Source organism: Manacus vitellinus, unplaced genomic scaffold, assembly GCF_001715985.3.
Source record: "Manacus vitellinus isolate BGI_N305 unplaced genomic scaffold, ASM171598v3 scaffold_5_pilon, whole genome shotgun sequence".
Lineage (NCBI taxonomy): Eukaryota > Metazoa > Chordata > Aves > Passeriformes > Pipridae > Manacus > Manacus vitellinus.
Genome location: NW_021940682.1, coordinates 33,210,745 through 33,227,763, shown reverse-complemented (window position 1 = coordinate 33,227,763; position 17,019 = coordinate 33,210,745). Strand labels below are relative to the sequence as shown.

At 38.4% G+C, this 17,019-nt stretch overlaps 1 protein-coding gene across 8 annotated transcripts in view; it reads right to left on the bottom strand.

Annotated features, from left to right (window-relative positions):
- The window catches only part of GRIP1 (glutamate receptor interacting protein 1), a 221,948-nt gene that overhangs the window by 5,266 nt on the left and 199,663 nt on the right, over nt 1–17,019 (bottom strand). For 4 of the 8 annotated variants that reach the window (XM_029963465.1, XM_008926521.2, XM_018080550.1 and 1 more), the window contains 7 exons: nt 16,454–16,598; nt 15,263–15,402; nt 14,902–15,090; nt 12,142–12,295; nt 9,867–10,067; nt 7,439–7,550; nt 4,578–4,811 (listed from right to left, as the gene is read on the bottom strand). In XM_029963465.1, coding sequence (XP_029819325.1) covers nt 4,578–4,811; nt 7,439–7,550; nt 9,867–10,067; nt 12,142–12,295; nt 14,902–15,090; nt 15,263–15,402; nt 16,454–16,598 — 1,175 coding nt within the window. Of the gene's footprint in view, nt 1–4,577; nt 4,812–7,438; nt 7,551–8,855; nt 8,876–9,866; nt 10,068–12,141; nt 12,296–14,901; nt 15,091–15,262; nt 15,403–16,453; nt 16,599–17,019 lie in introns of those variants that run through there. The other 4 variants (XM_018080552.1, XM_018080553.2, XM_018080554.1 and 1 more) reach the window with 4 other exon arrangements.

Sequence of the window (17,019 nt, the reverse complement as noted above, 5' to 3'; positions counted from 1 at the left end):
ATATCAGAGCACATCTAACATGGCTTTGATGTGAAGTATATTTGAAGCTGCTACCAAAGTACTGTAAGGCCACCATTCTGCGAGATTGAAAAAAAAAGATAAAGGAGGGAGATATATTTTACTGACAGATTTGTGTGCACTGCCTGGCAGAAATTAAAAATAATTAGCACTGGACCAAGACCCAAATTCTCTTCAAACAAAGTTTTTTCCTCACCATCACAAAGGATAGGAGTGTTTCAAGTTAACAGCTTCTTAAGGAAGCCTTGAAAAGTACATGAGGAAATGGAAGACAGTGTCTAAGAGCAGAAGACTTAAAATGTTCTGTACTGTTCTAGCACAGATAAACAATTTTCAAAAGGGAAGAAACTTCCCCTTTTCACTTACTCGTTTTCTTTTCCCCTTCCCCTTTCTTCAGGCACCAGAGTCAAGTGGAGCTGGATCCAGCCCCAGATGAACTACAAAAGCATAAGAGACAGGGGACTCTCTGAAGTCATCTAGACTGTGTTCTTGTCCTAAGGCAGGATCAACTGCACCTAAGCCATTTCCGAGAGAGATTTATCTGCCCTGCTTTTTAAAATCTCTAATGATGGAGACTCCACAGTCTATTAAAGTAATCCCTTTCACTGCTTCAGATGTTTTCCTTGGGTCTGAACTAAATCACCCTTGTTGAGGCTTTATTCTCTCTTCAGTGATGTGAAATAAGGCTTGTTTTACTCTGGACTCTGTTCAGATGCTCAACATCTTTCTTTGATTTTCAGACCCCAAACTGGACACTATTCCAGTCAAAACCTTTTTAAGGCTAGCTGGAGTGGAGAACAATTCACCACAAATGGCAGTTTCATTCATATGTTCATATGTTCTATGACAGTGTTGCTTTTTTTCCTGGTTTTTAGAGAGCGATCTATTAGCAAACAAAACACACATAAATTCAGCTCTAGAGATCTATTAGGAAGAGCTATTCAACATCAGCTCACCTTAACTTGTGTCTTGTCTATAATAATGGACATGCTAGTTCATGTCCACCTTGTGAGACAAAAAATGTAGCATTTAAAATTATAAGGGGCATTAAAGTGGGAAGTTACTGCAATGGAGGGGGGGAGGCAGGGGACAAGGAAGGGCACAGAACTTGAGAATGATCATCCAATGTCTTTTATTGCCCTCCACTTGTTCAGGTTGGACTTTCCTGATTTATAGGGACTGAGCACTCTGGAAGGGAATTACTGCCCCACAATCACATCTTTTATATTTCAAAATACTTTCTCATTTTTGTGGTTCTTCAGATTTACAGATCCTAAATTTTTAAAAACTGTTTTCCTTATGGATATCTTCTCTTGACTTTGGTATATTTAATACAAGCTTAAAGAAACTGATCTTTATTCACTTAAGAGATGAGGTAGGAATTTAACTTTGTTGCATGTTTGACAGCTGTCACATTTTTTAGATGGAAGTCATCTGCAGAGAACTTTCTTTTGGATTACTGGTTATCTTTTTGGGGCTACTTCTTTTTAGGGTAGCATATATTCTTCAAAGGAAATCTCAGCTCTGCTATCTATTGAAGTACTCAATTTTTATTTAATAATGGGTATGGGCAAAGCCCTACCACACAGGTTTCTCATCTTCACTTGCAGCGGCCCTGTCTGAAGGGAATATGGCTGCATGCAACACCTAAATCATGCTAGTTTATCTGTACTGCTGATCATAACTCTTTGGAAGGTTTGATCTCAATAGCAAAATCTCCATTTGGATGATCTGTTAGACTTTTAAATTTACATCAGGAACCTAAGGGAAAAAGAAAGCTGAAATGGAAATTTAATTCATGTTTCATAAGCAATTAAATAGTTACAAATTTAAAACAGAAGCTTACACATTTTGAGTCTGTGTTTGTACCTCTTCTCCCTCTCAAATCTATGGGAAAATGCTTAATTTAAATTCATACATCTTGCACAGATCAGCTATTGAGATATTTTAACTGCCTGTAATTTTAGGTTAATGACTACTTGTAATAATAATATTGAAAAATTATCTGATCCTAGTGCATATTTTTGTTCTCAGAGGAATGTGTGCTCTATGAAACTTAAAAAATGGTCTGCTATGATTTTTAGAAAAATATTAATCTATATTATTACCTAAGTAGATAAAATCAATTAAATGCACTCATTAAATTTGGGTACTGATATGGCAATACACTATCCAACTAAATTACATGCTATTTATTACTTATTAAACCATCTAGCACAAATGTTTGAAGAGATTTGTACCACACTTATCTCAATCCTAGCTTCCTCAGGACATAGACAGTTCAAATGCACAACTGGTGAAGGCAATGCAGTGAACTAAGAAAGAGCAAGTGAAGAACTCAGGTTAACTTGCTGCACACTGAACTCTGATCTATGGGGCACACAGGCCCTGACTCAATAGGGATGCAGAATCATTGCACCGAGAGAGAACAAAGGTACCTGCCCAAGAAACTGGGAAAGCTCAGCAGCACGTAGTCAAGTACATGACTGAAAAGCTTGCCAAGGTAAGTCTTAGGCAAGCTATGTCTTAGCTGGTATTTCAGAACTGTTTGTACCCATTAGAGTTTCCCAAAACTTCCTATTTTTGTCAGTGGCCCAGCTAATTAAGACATTTGCCTGCAGAGGACAAAGCACATTTGCCAGCAAGACGATACATAAAAAATACTTCAATCAAAGCATTTCCCTGATTGAAGTCATTCCTGTGGCATTGCAGCTCTTTTTGAAAACTATCATTGGACAAGCTGTCCATGAGAAGTAGCAACTGTACAGTTATTAACCTAGAGGTCTACAGGTCTAATACAAAAATGAAGGAGAGAGAAAGTAACAGGCTCACTGCTACACAAGAACCAGTAAGAAAACTAACAAGTAAGAACTTGCTAAGATGGGCATGAATACAAAAGCAGTCATGCTAGCTGAGTTAACCTGCATGTGTGATCACAGGGGTAACAAGCCTACTTTGGGGAATCAGACCATAAGATCGAGTCACTAGTTTCTATTTTTCTTGAATGACTGTAAGGATTTGGAAAATCCTTGTTAGCAGTTCAACTTTTAGATTTTTGGAAAAGAAATTACTTCTTCCTGGGTGACAAAACAGACAGTAAAAGCAAACTTGACATGACTTCAGCAGACAGAAGTGGGTATATTGTCTGAATGAAAACTGGGAATTACTAAAATGGAAGGTCAAAGCAATCTTAAAAATAGTGGCTTCAAGTGAAACCATAGAAAGCTCAAGGATAGGGTATTTTGTACTGCTCAGGACTCTTAAGAGCTAGCTACTATCACAGAATACCACTGACTCATTAACAGAAATCTGATGACTCCTTTCCAGAAAAGGATTTATTTTATCCTGAAAGGCTGGGTTTATAATCCATAGGAGAAAACTGTGCCTTTGCTGAATGTGAACACACTATGAAATGGCTACTGGCGTACTTTTGTTTTATATCTCACATTTATTCACCACTCAGGAAAACTGAGCACAGTAACTAACTCCATTAATCACTTCACATCAAGCTGGAAATATGAATAGCTTAAACCATTAAACACATCCTATTGGTTCTTTACATGGACGATGAATTCATTTACCATATATGAGATCAATTCTCTACTACCTTCTACAAACATTCATTTAGCCCCTACTCAGTGAGTCCTTACCTTACTGAACTAAATTGAATGAACTACAAACACAACTCAGTCAAATCTGCAGTGACTAGAAACCAAACCAAATCTCTTGAGAATGGCCACATGTGATGTCTTAATGAAATTTCTCCATGCTTCTGCCTCCTGGAAAGATCTCGGACTTTTAATGGGAAGATGAGTGCAGGAAATGAGATGCTCATTCCCATCAAGGAGAACAGCATTATAATGTCCCTCAAGGTTTTGGAAATTGGTTCTGTTATGGCCTCTCTGGACTTTAGACTTAAACTTGCAGGGTATTTGCTGTGCACATCTAAAGATACTTTATCCAGTGCTTCCTTGGGGTACAGAGCCACTTCCATATCACCAGGTGATTCCAACAGACTTGAGCAGTGAAATGCTGCATAGACTGAAGATTATTTATCCTTTTTAGAGCAAAGGAATTATAAAGAGAAAAGAAGCAATATCTAATTTGAAATAACATTCTATATTATGTACATCAAGTCTCATGTATTTGATTCAAAATGAGTGTTAATTTGAAAAAAGACCAATGGGAGCCCCAAACCCTCATGAGTAATTTCTAAAGAAATGTATTTTCTAAAAATTAAACTTTGCTTTCTTAATGAACACATTTTGCAGAGAAGAGTTATTGGTCTTGTCAATTCAAATTACCACTGGATGTTCCTTTCAAAAGAGCAGTGCCTTTTGAGGATTTATTGTAAAATGAAATAGTAGACAAGGATGCATCTTATTTGTTTGTTTCCCCCCACAAGGGTCTATCATTAATGTGTTTGTAAGAACTAATATGCATGGCCCCCAAATTATATCTGTGGAGTCATTATAAAAAGTGCTTACTGTGTTGCCATATAATTAGATTCCCTGTATTGAATATATTATTTCAAAGTTGTCAGAAGAAAAATTACAGACCTTGTGTAACTCCACAGGAGTTGGTGACATGATTTCTTTCATTTCTTGCTTAAATTTTCTCAGAACCATGGACTTTCTCCCCACATCTGATGGCAATGTGTTGCTACGAGTAGCTTGACTGTAATGTGGCCTTACAGAACTTCTTTCCTGGAAGCTGGCTTGTCTTCCCAGCTGGTTACGAGGTTGTGGGTTTTCATGATTCAAACTCATTGTACTTCCTGACATAATTGTGGCCTAGAGCATTAATGAACAGGTTAATTTGTAACAAAGAATGTGGGTTAAGTAAGTGGTTAATTCATAGCAGTAGGAAAAATGTCTCTATTCTTTGTTAGAACACAAACACTCAGGGCACAGCAAAAGGCAAGAGGATAGATGTTTAATCTGCTTGCAAGTCACTATAAAATAGAGGACCACAACAAAACACAGCAACAATATATGAACCCTATGGGCAAATGTTTTCAGATGGCATTTCAAACTAAAATACTGAGCACTAGAACAACTATGCTTGTAAGCTAGTCCCCTGGCAGACTGAAGAGTGTGTAGTGTAATTGCTTATTTTAAAAATATTTTACACATAAATAAAATCACATTTAAGTTGTGGCATAATTGCATTTGTTGGAACTGGAGTTATAGGAAGGCATTTACAATTCAGACTGTGTGTGCAAGGTAAAAAAATGTGAGTCAGCAGAACATGCAGGCAGCTCTAGAGTTATCATGGGCAGAGAGCATGCCCAGATACCACCCCAAGCTGGGGAAAACAGTGCAGGTAAGCTCACTGCCTGAAAAGAAACTCTGCATGACATGCATATTGCAAGAGTGACTGCCTTAGCTTAGTGCTAATGCTGGCCCCTGTCTCAGTGCTGGTTTTAATCTCAGTAAAAGCTAGCCTTTTGTTTTAGATGCAAGAATATATGGAGGATGAAGTCTTGAAACACAATGATGGGAATCACCTCATCCACTGGGTGGAAGGGACTGACATGAAAAGCACCCATGCACAACAAGGGGCCTCCTCCCTTGTAAAAGATTTTCTGCTCCTGGGAATGGGAGGCAAATGCACTCCAGCACAGACACTGTGCAGAGGTGCCACTGTAGGGTTAGGGTATGCGGAATTTCCTATTTATTATCTCTTCCAACAGACAAATGAAAAGGGAAATTTAAAGACGATAATCTGAACTCTGACTGGGACTGGATGCAGGCAGCCTGCTTGAAAATGAGAAGTAAAAAATAAGGGCAAAACAAGGAAGTAAATGTTTGCTTATGACTCTGGTGAGCATGTCCGTCACCCTTCTTTCTCCCAGCTCCAGCACTACTTTCAGTATGAGATAATAGACTGTAGCCACAACAATCTCTCTTGTCCTCAGTAATGACTGATATTACTGCCTGATGGAGCAAAAGCATCTAGAGGACTTGGCAAACAACAGTCTTCTTTGCTCTTTGGCTGAAGACCTTGAAATGAAAAATGATAAGGAGTCCTTGACTACGCAATGGCACTCCATAAAAAAGAGGAATTGCCATTCTCAGCATCCTGTCATATTGAATGGGTCTGGCTTTCTTTTCAGAGCTGGGAGTTGTGCACTGAGGTGATGCTGTAAATGGTACAACATCTACAGTTCTGAATTTCACTTTTGTGAAAGGCTGAGGAAAATTCAACGTGTTGAAGTAACTGAATTCTGGTCAGCATGAATGACATACTTCCCTTTTGGAATTATCTATTTCCATATCCTTTTATTATGTTCTGAGTACTGAAAACTGCAAGAGAAGCCTGCAGTATTAAACCATATCTAACTATGTAATTAAACCAGTATAACATTTTCTCCTACATTTCTCTGGTTTGCAATAACAAATAAATGAGAATCACATTTTGCTACCTATACATGCAATACAAAAGCCGTAAATCTGAAGAAGTAAATTAATCTGAACTGAAAAACTTTCACGCAGTTATGCCTTTCACATTCCTCCTGGCTGCTAAAGGACTTTATGTAACATAAAAATGAAAATGAGATTCTGCCAGTTTTGCAGCTCCGGGAATTTAAAAGAACATAAAAGAAAATATTTTAGGACCTTTTATTCCATAGCTCTAAGTGGCAGTATAATCTCAATTGTTCTGATTAGACAACTTAGAGAAAAGATAATTATAAAAATAAAGACTCAAAGTTACTCTGTTTCCTTCCTCCTCTGCCCCCATCACTATCTAACATAAAGCATGGTTAGATTTGCAATCAACTTCAAAATGAAATGTAAAAATTTGTTACATAGTGAAGAAATCGCTGTATAATGAACATTTCTCACATTTGGCAGCTTCTCTTTTTTTCAGAGTGGTAAGATTATAGGTAAACATTTTGAAAAGCTGATTTTCTTTTATGTTCATCTTAATCAAATTAAGTTTCAATTTAAAAGACAACCTACAACATGCTAAGAAAAGCTGCATGAAGCGTCTGTCAGAAAACGGAATGCATAGCTGCAGGAAGGTTATGCTCACTTAAGAATGTCTGTGCCATTTGCTGCCTCTGCAGACAGCATCGATGATTATGCACAGCAGAAGCTGCAAGTCAAAAGCACTGAGGTGAACATGTTTATAGAATTTTGGTTGCATTGTACAAAAGAAAACAGCTCTGGTTAGGGGCAGGGGAGGCAGCTGCACAAGCAAAAATATAAAGGTAAAGGGTAGGTACCACGAGAGTCATGTTTCTCAAACACAGACGCCTGTCAGCCTTGTCCTGTGGAGGCGGGTTAAAGCTTTTAAATGAATTGGTGTGATTAGTGCAACTTAAAAGAAAAAAGGAGAAAATAAAATGAATGTCAACCAAACCAAAACCATTATATTTCTCTATAATTGGAAAGAAAGGTTAAGATTTTTCTACCTCTAGTTCCCTCAGAATTCCTGACTGGCCACAGGTCTCTAAATCCTCCAGAGCCTGAGACCAGAAATTTTCCTCCTGGTCAGCCTCGGTGTTATCATGGGTACCTGTGAAGCTAGATTTACAATGAGAAGTTAAAAAAATGTGGACTTTTTTTTCCCTCTAAAAATATATATTATACACGTGCCTTGCCACAGATTGCAACTTGAATGACAGAACGTTATGCAGGAGAGTGGGGAAGAGTCGCTGATCAGGAGAGGCCGGATGGACATGCAGAGCACATGACAGACAAGCCTTCTCATAACCTGGCAGTCACTAGCAGCTGGCAGGATCTGAGCAGCGAGTTGTTCAGTAAGGAGATAAATGGATTCCAAGAACAATTCAATACACATTTTTACTGGATTGAAACTGGGACCTCCCTATGAAAATTAATGAATCAACCAGTAGCTGTGTGCAGAGCTGCTCCGTGCAACAAATATTTGCAATAAAACCTTTCAACTTCACAGACTTCTCCCAGGCAATATGGAAAGACTCCTCATTTTTTTTAAACAGTGTTTTGCCAAAGAGGGACGGTGGTGCTTTTTACCTGATTCCTTCAGCCTAAGCTGCATTTATCATTATGAGTTTAAGCCATCTGACTGCCATAATATAAATTGCTCCAATAATTTCATACATAAACACAGAGAAACTTTCAGGGATGCAACTGTCTTGCATGGAAACTTAGGTCTCTGGTGTTTCATAAATGCACCAAAGCCTTATTACAAGCACTCTTGAGCAGATGTTGGTGACAGTGATGTTAGGGAAGTTGCTCAGCAAGTGAGGTCTGATAAAAAATGCCAACTCTGGGCTGCAGCAACACAGCCCAAAGCAAAACTACTACAGTGTATGTGTGCATACAGGGGAAGAAGCAGGAGGTTTTTTTGGCAAGGGGAAGCAGCTCAATAAAGGTTCACACAAACATCAGAGCTGCTGCATGGGAGAGGGCTGATTATGTGAAAGGCACAGGGGAAGAAGGATGAGGAAGGAAGGAATGACAATTCGCCCTTTTGGTGGCAGCAAGCTGTTACTTTGGAGCAGCTGCCCATGGATTGCAGCTAGTGGTGCTAAACAGCACATAAACAGAGCAAACACTATTATGGAAGCATCTGAGGCCTTGCTTGACAAACAGTGTGCTACCGAGAACAGCATGAATGTAACTGTTTACAGAATAGCTTTTAAATAGAACAATTGCCCAGCACAAGGGACGACAGCTTGAATGCTTCACACAGATACTCTGCCTCAGAGATGCTTTCTTACAGCTGCAGTCAGTCAAGCAGACAATGGTCAGCCATTTCAATCTCTTGTTGCAATGATTCTCCACCTAGCATCAGTGTCTCTTCTAAGATATTGCAATAGATACAGTAATGGTGAGAATACCTACTCAGATCACAGATGCAATTCCTCCCAGGCAAGATAAGAAAGTATTTAAAACATGATTTTAGAACGATCCTCGACTTCTGAAATGTGTTCTTTCAATAAATCTAAGTATTTCATTCAATAGTGAATGTTGAATGTAGACTAATTTATCCATTACAATATCTCTTGTTACACTGCACACTATCAAATGGAACTTGAGCTAATGAATACGACAATTTGAGGCAATTGTCTGGGACAGTAAGTCTGGATTTCCTAGAACTGGAGGTCCATTTCTTCTCTGACTTCTGTGAAATATGAAATCATGATGCCTATACATCTGGACCTCTCAGCTGAAGCAATTTCTTCTTCTGCTCTCATCTCCTCTTTTGCCCTTTTTCTGAGGTTTGTCACCTGGTGTATGAAATCTCAATTTTTGCATCTTCATTACAGCCACACGAGTAATTTGTAGCTGAGCTACTGCACAAAAAGCCAAAAGAGGTACCAAAATAATTTCTCATCAAAACTGCTTTTTTACCTGAAACATGAGAGATTGATTTTAAGTCATATGATATATGACTTAAAGTTCGGATGCCTAAAGATGCTGAAGGAAATGTAGTAGGACAGATAATAAAGACCTGGATGTCTATGATTTGGTTCTTATTGCCATATGAGAGACAATTTTTTTTTTTTAAATCAGAAGGCGATAGGATGTCTTAGGATATGGCAGACTCATTCCTGTAAGTATTGTTTTAATGTGTAAAACATTATCTCTGGAGCAGGAACTGTAACAGACTTGTCCTACCTGGCAGTGATAGGTAGACACCAGGCTACAGAGCAGTTTAAGCTCTCTGGTTTCATTCGCTTGCCCACTGAAATTTCATTGTCCCTCAACGGTATGTTAATGTGGTGTTTTCTGCTTTTACCCTGTTTTTCTCATTTCAACTGTTCTTCCTTTCTTTCTCTCTCAGGCCCCCCACCACCCATCTCTGCCTCAGCCCAGCTGGATCTCGCTTTTGTGCACTTTTTGTTTTCCTACCTGGATGTATTCCACTCTTCCAGCTGTCCCCCACCTTTCCTTTGCCCTCCAGAGGCACCTTTCCACATCTTGCCCTCTTTCTTCGTGCTCCTGGTGCTCTCTCCACCTGATCTTTCTACAGAAGTTTGCTTTAAATGGTTTTCTTGATTCTCTCCTGATGTCTCAGTCTCCTTCGGTTGCCATATATTCTTGGATGCTGTGCTACACAAAATAAAGGTAAGAAAAATTACTTTCTAGTGTTAGAGAAGAGAATAACTTGCCTAGCTAGAACTAGAAGAGGTGCTTTTCTGGGGATCCTTGTAACAGGCTGGAAGAATAGATGTGCTCTTCTCAAACAGTCCAGCACTTGGTATAGGAACATCATCAGATGTGGCACAATCCATTTTAGATACAGGGTTAAAATAACCATTATTTTAATTTGTAATTTACTCTCAAGAGTAAGTCAAACTGACAAGCAGAACAAGACTCTTTAACGTGCATACTTTCTGCTGAACAGTGCCTTAAAATGGTAATAGAATACATGCTTTTGATTTCCAAATTCTGTATTTTACAATCCAGCTTCCTGATTCACTGCTCATCAGCTTTTTCAGCCCATTACTTACATAGCTGCAAAACAGTAGGTGTTCTGGAATCTTTGGCTGCATCTCATTTGCGAAACAAAATATGGACTTTAACTGCAGATAGAGATGCTGATATTAAAGACATTAGGTTACCAAGAATGGGCAGTATGAAGAAAGCTATCTTAATTTCCTTTAGTAAACACTGTCCACTACTAGCCTATGAAAACTTCTAGTGTGGTTCTGGCCAGAAGGAACCAAAGGAGCTGGATATGGACTAACAGTTCACGCTTGTCCAGATCTTAGCAATCATTCTTGCCAAGCTTGTCTCCAGAGAAAATGCCACTGAGCAATCAGCTGTATCAGAAGATTTGTCATTCAGATTCTGAAAGCAGCATCTAAACTTTGCCTTGATTTGTATTTCAAAGGTTACAGACTGGACCTTATGGATTTACTTCTCCAGTCTGTTTCTATAGGCATCAGAAAGGTTTTCTTTAGTACTCAGTTTGAATTTTCGCAGACTGGGATTTCAGGCTCATAGTGCTGGTACACCAAGAAAGTGTTATTTCTCATGAAGGACATGCAAGCCTGCAGGTCCTGAGGATGGGTACAAAAAGTACAGAAATCTCTCTAACTGTGATGCATGTCTTCCCACATCTGAGGAAGAACTGTTTTTTAGCTGGAATTACCCAAGCCTCTGCAGCGGTTCCACTAATGATCAACCTTAGAATAGGAAAATAAGAGACATTTGGGTCTTTCACTATCTCCAAGAATTGTCAAGTAAGAATTCTTCCCTCAGGAAGTTCTCTTGTCCGCAGAGAAATTAACTGAAAAGATTTACTTCTCAGAAGAGGAGGAATAAATGCATGGCAAACTACCATAGCTTTGGACAAGACATTTCTACCTGGATCACTTTTTTCTCCTACTGAATCACTGTGGATGTCTCAAACATTTATGGAAGAAGAATTCTTGCTTCTTTGCCCAAACCAAAATGAATTTTTATGGAAGACATAAGATTAACATGCCAGTTGTCTTTAACCACATTATTTGTAGCCTTATTTCTGTGGAGTGGAAAACAGATCAGATTTTTTCTGAAGCTTGCCCAGGGAAATGCCCTAATTTTTTTGTTTGCTTATTTTTAAGAGATAAATACAGTGTTTTTTTAGGTTGAAGTAACTCAAAATAAATATATGCCTTGGTTTTGGCATCATAATCCTCCATAAAGATCACTAATCTACCCTAATAAGTTTCATGAAGTATACTGTATCTCATATTTAAAGGAAGAGCTCTTATAGCTTCATTAGAAAAACATAATTTCATTCCAGCAGTTAAGTGTTAATTTGGGGCACTGATGCAGACGTGCACTTAAAACATGTCTATTTACATCTCTGATTCAAATTGACAGCTCCGGTACGTGTCCATTCATTTCCCGAAGGTGATAAAGGCAGTACTGGTGAACAATGTATCAAGGGGAATTGGACAAGGCTGTCCAGCAAATTTTACCATATACCACAACCTCCAGACACTACAGCATAACATCACAGAGCATTCTCAGTTGGAAGGGACCCACTAGGATCTCCAAAGTCCAACTCTTCAGTGAATAGCCCATACAGGGATTGAACCCACAACCTTGGCATTATTAGCACCATGCTCTAACCAGCTCAGCTAATCTCAGGGTTGATGCAAATCAGAAAACAGAAACTCATATGGGAACTTACCTGCTTACTGTAGGTCGATCCCATTCCTCATCACCCAGTCCTGTATCATGAAATGGGTGGTTTCGTGGTTTGCTTGGAGGGGACAAACTAGTCTGTTTAGGACTCCTCCATTCATAGGCATTGAAGTTGTATCCTGAAGCCTGATAGGTGTGTCCTAAAAAGATGAATTCTATATTTACAGCACTGCATATGTTGTAATGACAGACAAGCACATCTCTGAAACAGGGTTCTCTAGAACTTGCGGATTCATCATTGTTACCTTTTTTGTTCTTGCAGTTGTAGTCAGATTATTTATGATCTGAATTATGTCTGGAATTAGGTGTGCTCTAGAGCTTCTCCTGTGAAAGTCCACTGAAAGCAGAACCTTAAATATATCTAACATTGTTCTACTGTTTATGTCTCAGCTGCTTCTATGTTTAGTTCTAGACATTGCCACAATTTATCAATTTCCATTTGACATCCTAGATTGAATATTAGTGAATATATCCCATGTTATGGATGTGCTAAAACGTGTTAACATGGTCATACGCAACATGCCCAAAATTTAAGTTATTACAAAAAATGTGCTTTAGATTTACTGAAAAAAAAAAGAGTTTTCAAAGACGCATTAAAAAATACAACGAACTTGACTTTTTACATACCCTTTTTACTAGGGCTCTGAGAGTTCAGAAAAGGCCTGTCTCACAATGGTCCTGGGTACACATTTCCAGGACCAATATATGGCCCTGGAAAGCTCACCTTTCAGAAAGCCATTTCTCTATCACCCATTTCCAAATATCTCAAGGCTGTGTAAGTGGCATTAGATGGCCTTTATACCTGAGGAGTTTATTTCTGGGTGCTTTTATCATATATGCAAAGCAGGTATTACTTCAATAGTGTTTCTTTAACGGAACTAGGTACACTTTGAATTCCAAGTAGGAACCAGCTTCCCACTGATGTTATCAAGAACAGACAGATAACTGGTCACAAGCTGATCCTGATCTGGTACGTAAAATCCATTATGGTAGAGCTGAATATTACACATATATAATATCCTTCATATTGAGGTATTCCTTTTTGAGCTCTATAGTTGCTATTTTTTGATATGCATATTGGATTAGAAAGTTCTATTTTGTTGATGACTAACAACTATCACTGCTGCCACTCCTCTAAAGAGGGTAATTTGCTTCCATAAATCAGTCTAGACCTGTCTCCCTCAAATCCCATGTAACTACACAGTTGTGTGCATTTTCCAGCTAATTGGCAGACATTAACAAACTCCCAGATTCTAGGAAGGGTTTTGGTTGCAAAGATGTGACTGCTGTGAGGGGTAGCCTCCAGATTAGTAATGCAGACACATAAGACAAAGGTACAAAATGGGGTATTAATTCAAGAAGAGAAAAGATAGCTCACCAGCATTAAATTGGTAACTAACAGGATAAAGCATTATCTGGTGCTCCAGAAACATCCCCCAAACTCCTCAATTTTCTCATCCTGTGCTTATTGCCAAGAAAAGTTTGGAGAAAAGCCAAACTCAGTTTAACAGGTCAAGACAGAATGAACTTTAATAGAAATGTGAGCCACCACCACAGCAAGGGATAAAGGCACAAATCTGTTTACTCTCAGGCTGTTTAGCAGAAGTACCATGTATCCAGCCAAGTCTGGGTTGATTTTTTCAAGGGAGTTAAAAAAAAAATCTGCTTTGAGATACTGGTTTAGTTTTGGCATGGCACCTGAATCATCAGGACTCTGGAAAGCATTCTGGGCCTCAATCCTTTCCACAGTTGAACAATTTGCTCCAAGTATCATCAATTCACCCAGGAAATGAGAATTACTGTTCTGGCACATTTTCAGCAATATTTCTCCTTAGAATTTAAAAATATCAGAAGAAAATCTAACATGACTTATTTTGATAAATTGACCAACAGAGCTAAAAACAGAAAAGGGGGAAAATTCATCCAAACTCTAACTTCAGTGAAAAACTTATTTGAGGTAAGGATCTACCTGTTCAAATACCTGCCAGGTGGTGGGAATACATGCTTTACTAGGGAAGTAAAAATTTTTAAAAGAGTCAAATAAAACACTGAAGCTGCGTGTAAGTTATTTTTCTTGTTATCAAGAATATTACAAGATGTCTGTATCCCTCACTGCCTAAATAAACATGTGTTACAAACTGAGATTATTTGAAAAATTTATCTAAAACCATAGTCAAACAGAAGTAGAAAAAATATCATTATGGAAAATCATGTTTTTAAATAGAATGATTGTTTTCAACACCTGAAAGTTAGATGTCAATACTGCAGGAATGAGGAAGAAGCAAAAGATTTACAAATCATAAGCAATGACTCATGTTCCCCTTCATCAGTTTATAATAAATCTGTTGGCACTTAAAAATTAACTGCATATGGGCATCAAATTCATGAACATCACCAGAGTGTTCTGTGCCTTGCATTGATCTGTCTTTGAAGGATAAGCTCATTTAGTTGTGGATGAGCTATGGACCAGGCTATTCAGATGTCAGTAAAGCTAACAAAAGCCTGTTAATGTATTGATAAATGCTTTGTAACACATCACATCCTCATGAAAGAGTAAATCTGAGGCCAGCCAAGTGCAAGAAATCATGCTGCCTGGTGCGGTGTATGGTCATAATGAGACAGCAGCACATTACAAAGTACAGAGTTTAAAGTTAGTACAGATAGAAAGTTCTCTTTAGGGCAAAGGAAGGTCAACCATGAAGGCAATAATTCCTACTTTAAATGTCAACTGCATTCCTTATAGTACCTTGATTTCCAAAGCTGGTATCAATACCAGAGCCATCCCACGACTCTACTGCGCTGTCAACACTTGGGACTGTAGTGGAATAGACGTCCGAGAGCATGCCAGATTTCTGTGCAGCAGAGCTTTCATCTTCAGCATCGCTCAGTTCACTCATGTGACCCACGGGGACAGAAAATTTCTTGGGACTGGTAGCTGAATAGGATTAAAAAAAAAAAGGGCTGGTGGTGGTCATTGCTTTACTGCAGTTCCAAGAATCTGCTTTTTATTACTGACACAATACTTTTCCATAGATGGCTTAAATGCTTGTTAATCTGTAATAACACACGCATTAAGGACCACTGATGGTACCCCTGGCCACACTCACCATCTGTTTGCTTCTTGATTTTCAAGGTGACAGTTTCTCCTGCCATCTGTAATAAATGAATGGCTTCACTCAAAGGTTTTCCTTTCAGACTGCTACTATTTATGGCAAGGATTCTGTCTCCTATGTGAATTGCCCCAGTCCTAAAATAAGAGAGAAGTAAAACACTGAGAAGAGAGCATAAAAAGCAACAAAGGCAATTTCTTTGCATATTTGGAGCATGAAAGCTCTATCTCCCTTCCTTTCTTTCTTTTTGCTTTTATAGCTGTGTTAGAGAATAATTCTTTTGTTAGAAATGCTTGAGGCAAGTCACCTTTGTTGTAGTGACAATAGCAGAGCTGAGGCATGAAGATATTGATTTCTGTTACTGAGACAGTTGAGTTAATCACCTGTAGATGATATTCATTGCAGCCCACTTGTTTAAGAGCAACCTCAGACAGCTCACTAGGCTCTGAAATGAGTCAAGTTTCTGAAAGTCTCACAACATAACAAAAGTGTTGTGAGCAAGTAACCAGCTATTTCAACAACGTGGCTTTCAGGATGGGTCAATCAAGAAAAGAAAACAAATTATTTTTGTGTAAACACACTGGGTTCTGGCTGTGCATAGTATCATGTGTGCTGTAAGTTCTCTGGGAAACCACAACCAAAGGTGCCAGTTTGAATGACTCAACCAATCTTAGAAATAACAGGTGATAGAAAACCTTACCATTTTCATTATTCTCTATCACTTACCACAAGGAGCACTTTTGCTCCTCTGATAATGCTTGCTATGGTGTATGAAAGCACACATACAGATTGCAGTGGCAGATAAGTATATGAGAAGTTCAGATAAACTTAGACACATGAAGTGCTTTCCTCAGTTATTATACTGTACAAGGCTATTGGTTTTAAAAGGCTGCTAAAATGTTCCTGTGACTGAGCAGTTTGATTGATTAGTATTTCCTTGGTGATTTATAATAAGAACCGCAATTCTCTGCTCTGCCTTGTACAGTATATACACGTACATCCTGTTAAGATATCGCTCATGCTCCTGAGCTTGGCAATGATCAAAAAACAACAGCAAAAAGATTATAAAATCAGATTTGGATAATTATTAAAAAAACAAATTTCTAAGCTATAAAAATTAGCATCTTCAGGTAAACAAAACAAATCTTTATCTTGAAACATTTAAAAATAATTTGCTTTCCAATTTACCTTTCAGCTAATCCTCCTTTTGTAAGGCTGGAAATGATTATAGGGTCAAAGGGCTCTTCAGTACCAGAGATTGTAATTCCAAGAGGCCCACCATAGCGCTTGAGCTCAACAGTATAAATAATTGCTCCAGAGCTCTCCTGTTCATCTGTAATAAATGCCAAGGGGATGCAATTGGTTTCTTATGAAAGAGGGAATGAAAAAAATAGCACATTCAGTCTAGTGACTGGTAATCAAACAACATTTTCAAAGGATTACATTTCAGATACATTTCACAACCATATTCTATTATTTTGAAAAAAATTATCTATTGTCAATTTCTTCTTTATTGCCAAAACCTGGACACAAGCCACCAGAAAAACTTGCCTCATTCTATTAAGACTAAATTTTACTCTGTTTAAAATCTTTAGATCTTCTTTCCTATTAAAATATAGCTTCAGGCTATTTTGTTAGAAAATCACAGAATGGCTGAAGTTAAAAGGGACCTCTGGATGCCATCTTGGCCAACTCCCTGCACTAGCAGGGCCAACTACAGCTAGTTGCCCAGGATTGTGTCCAGACGGCTCTGG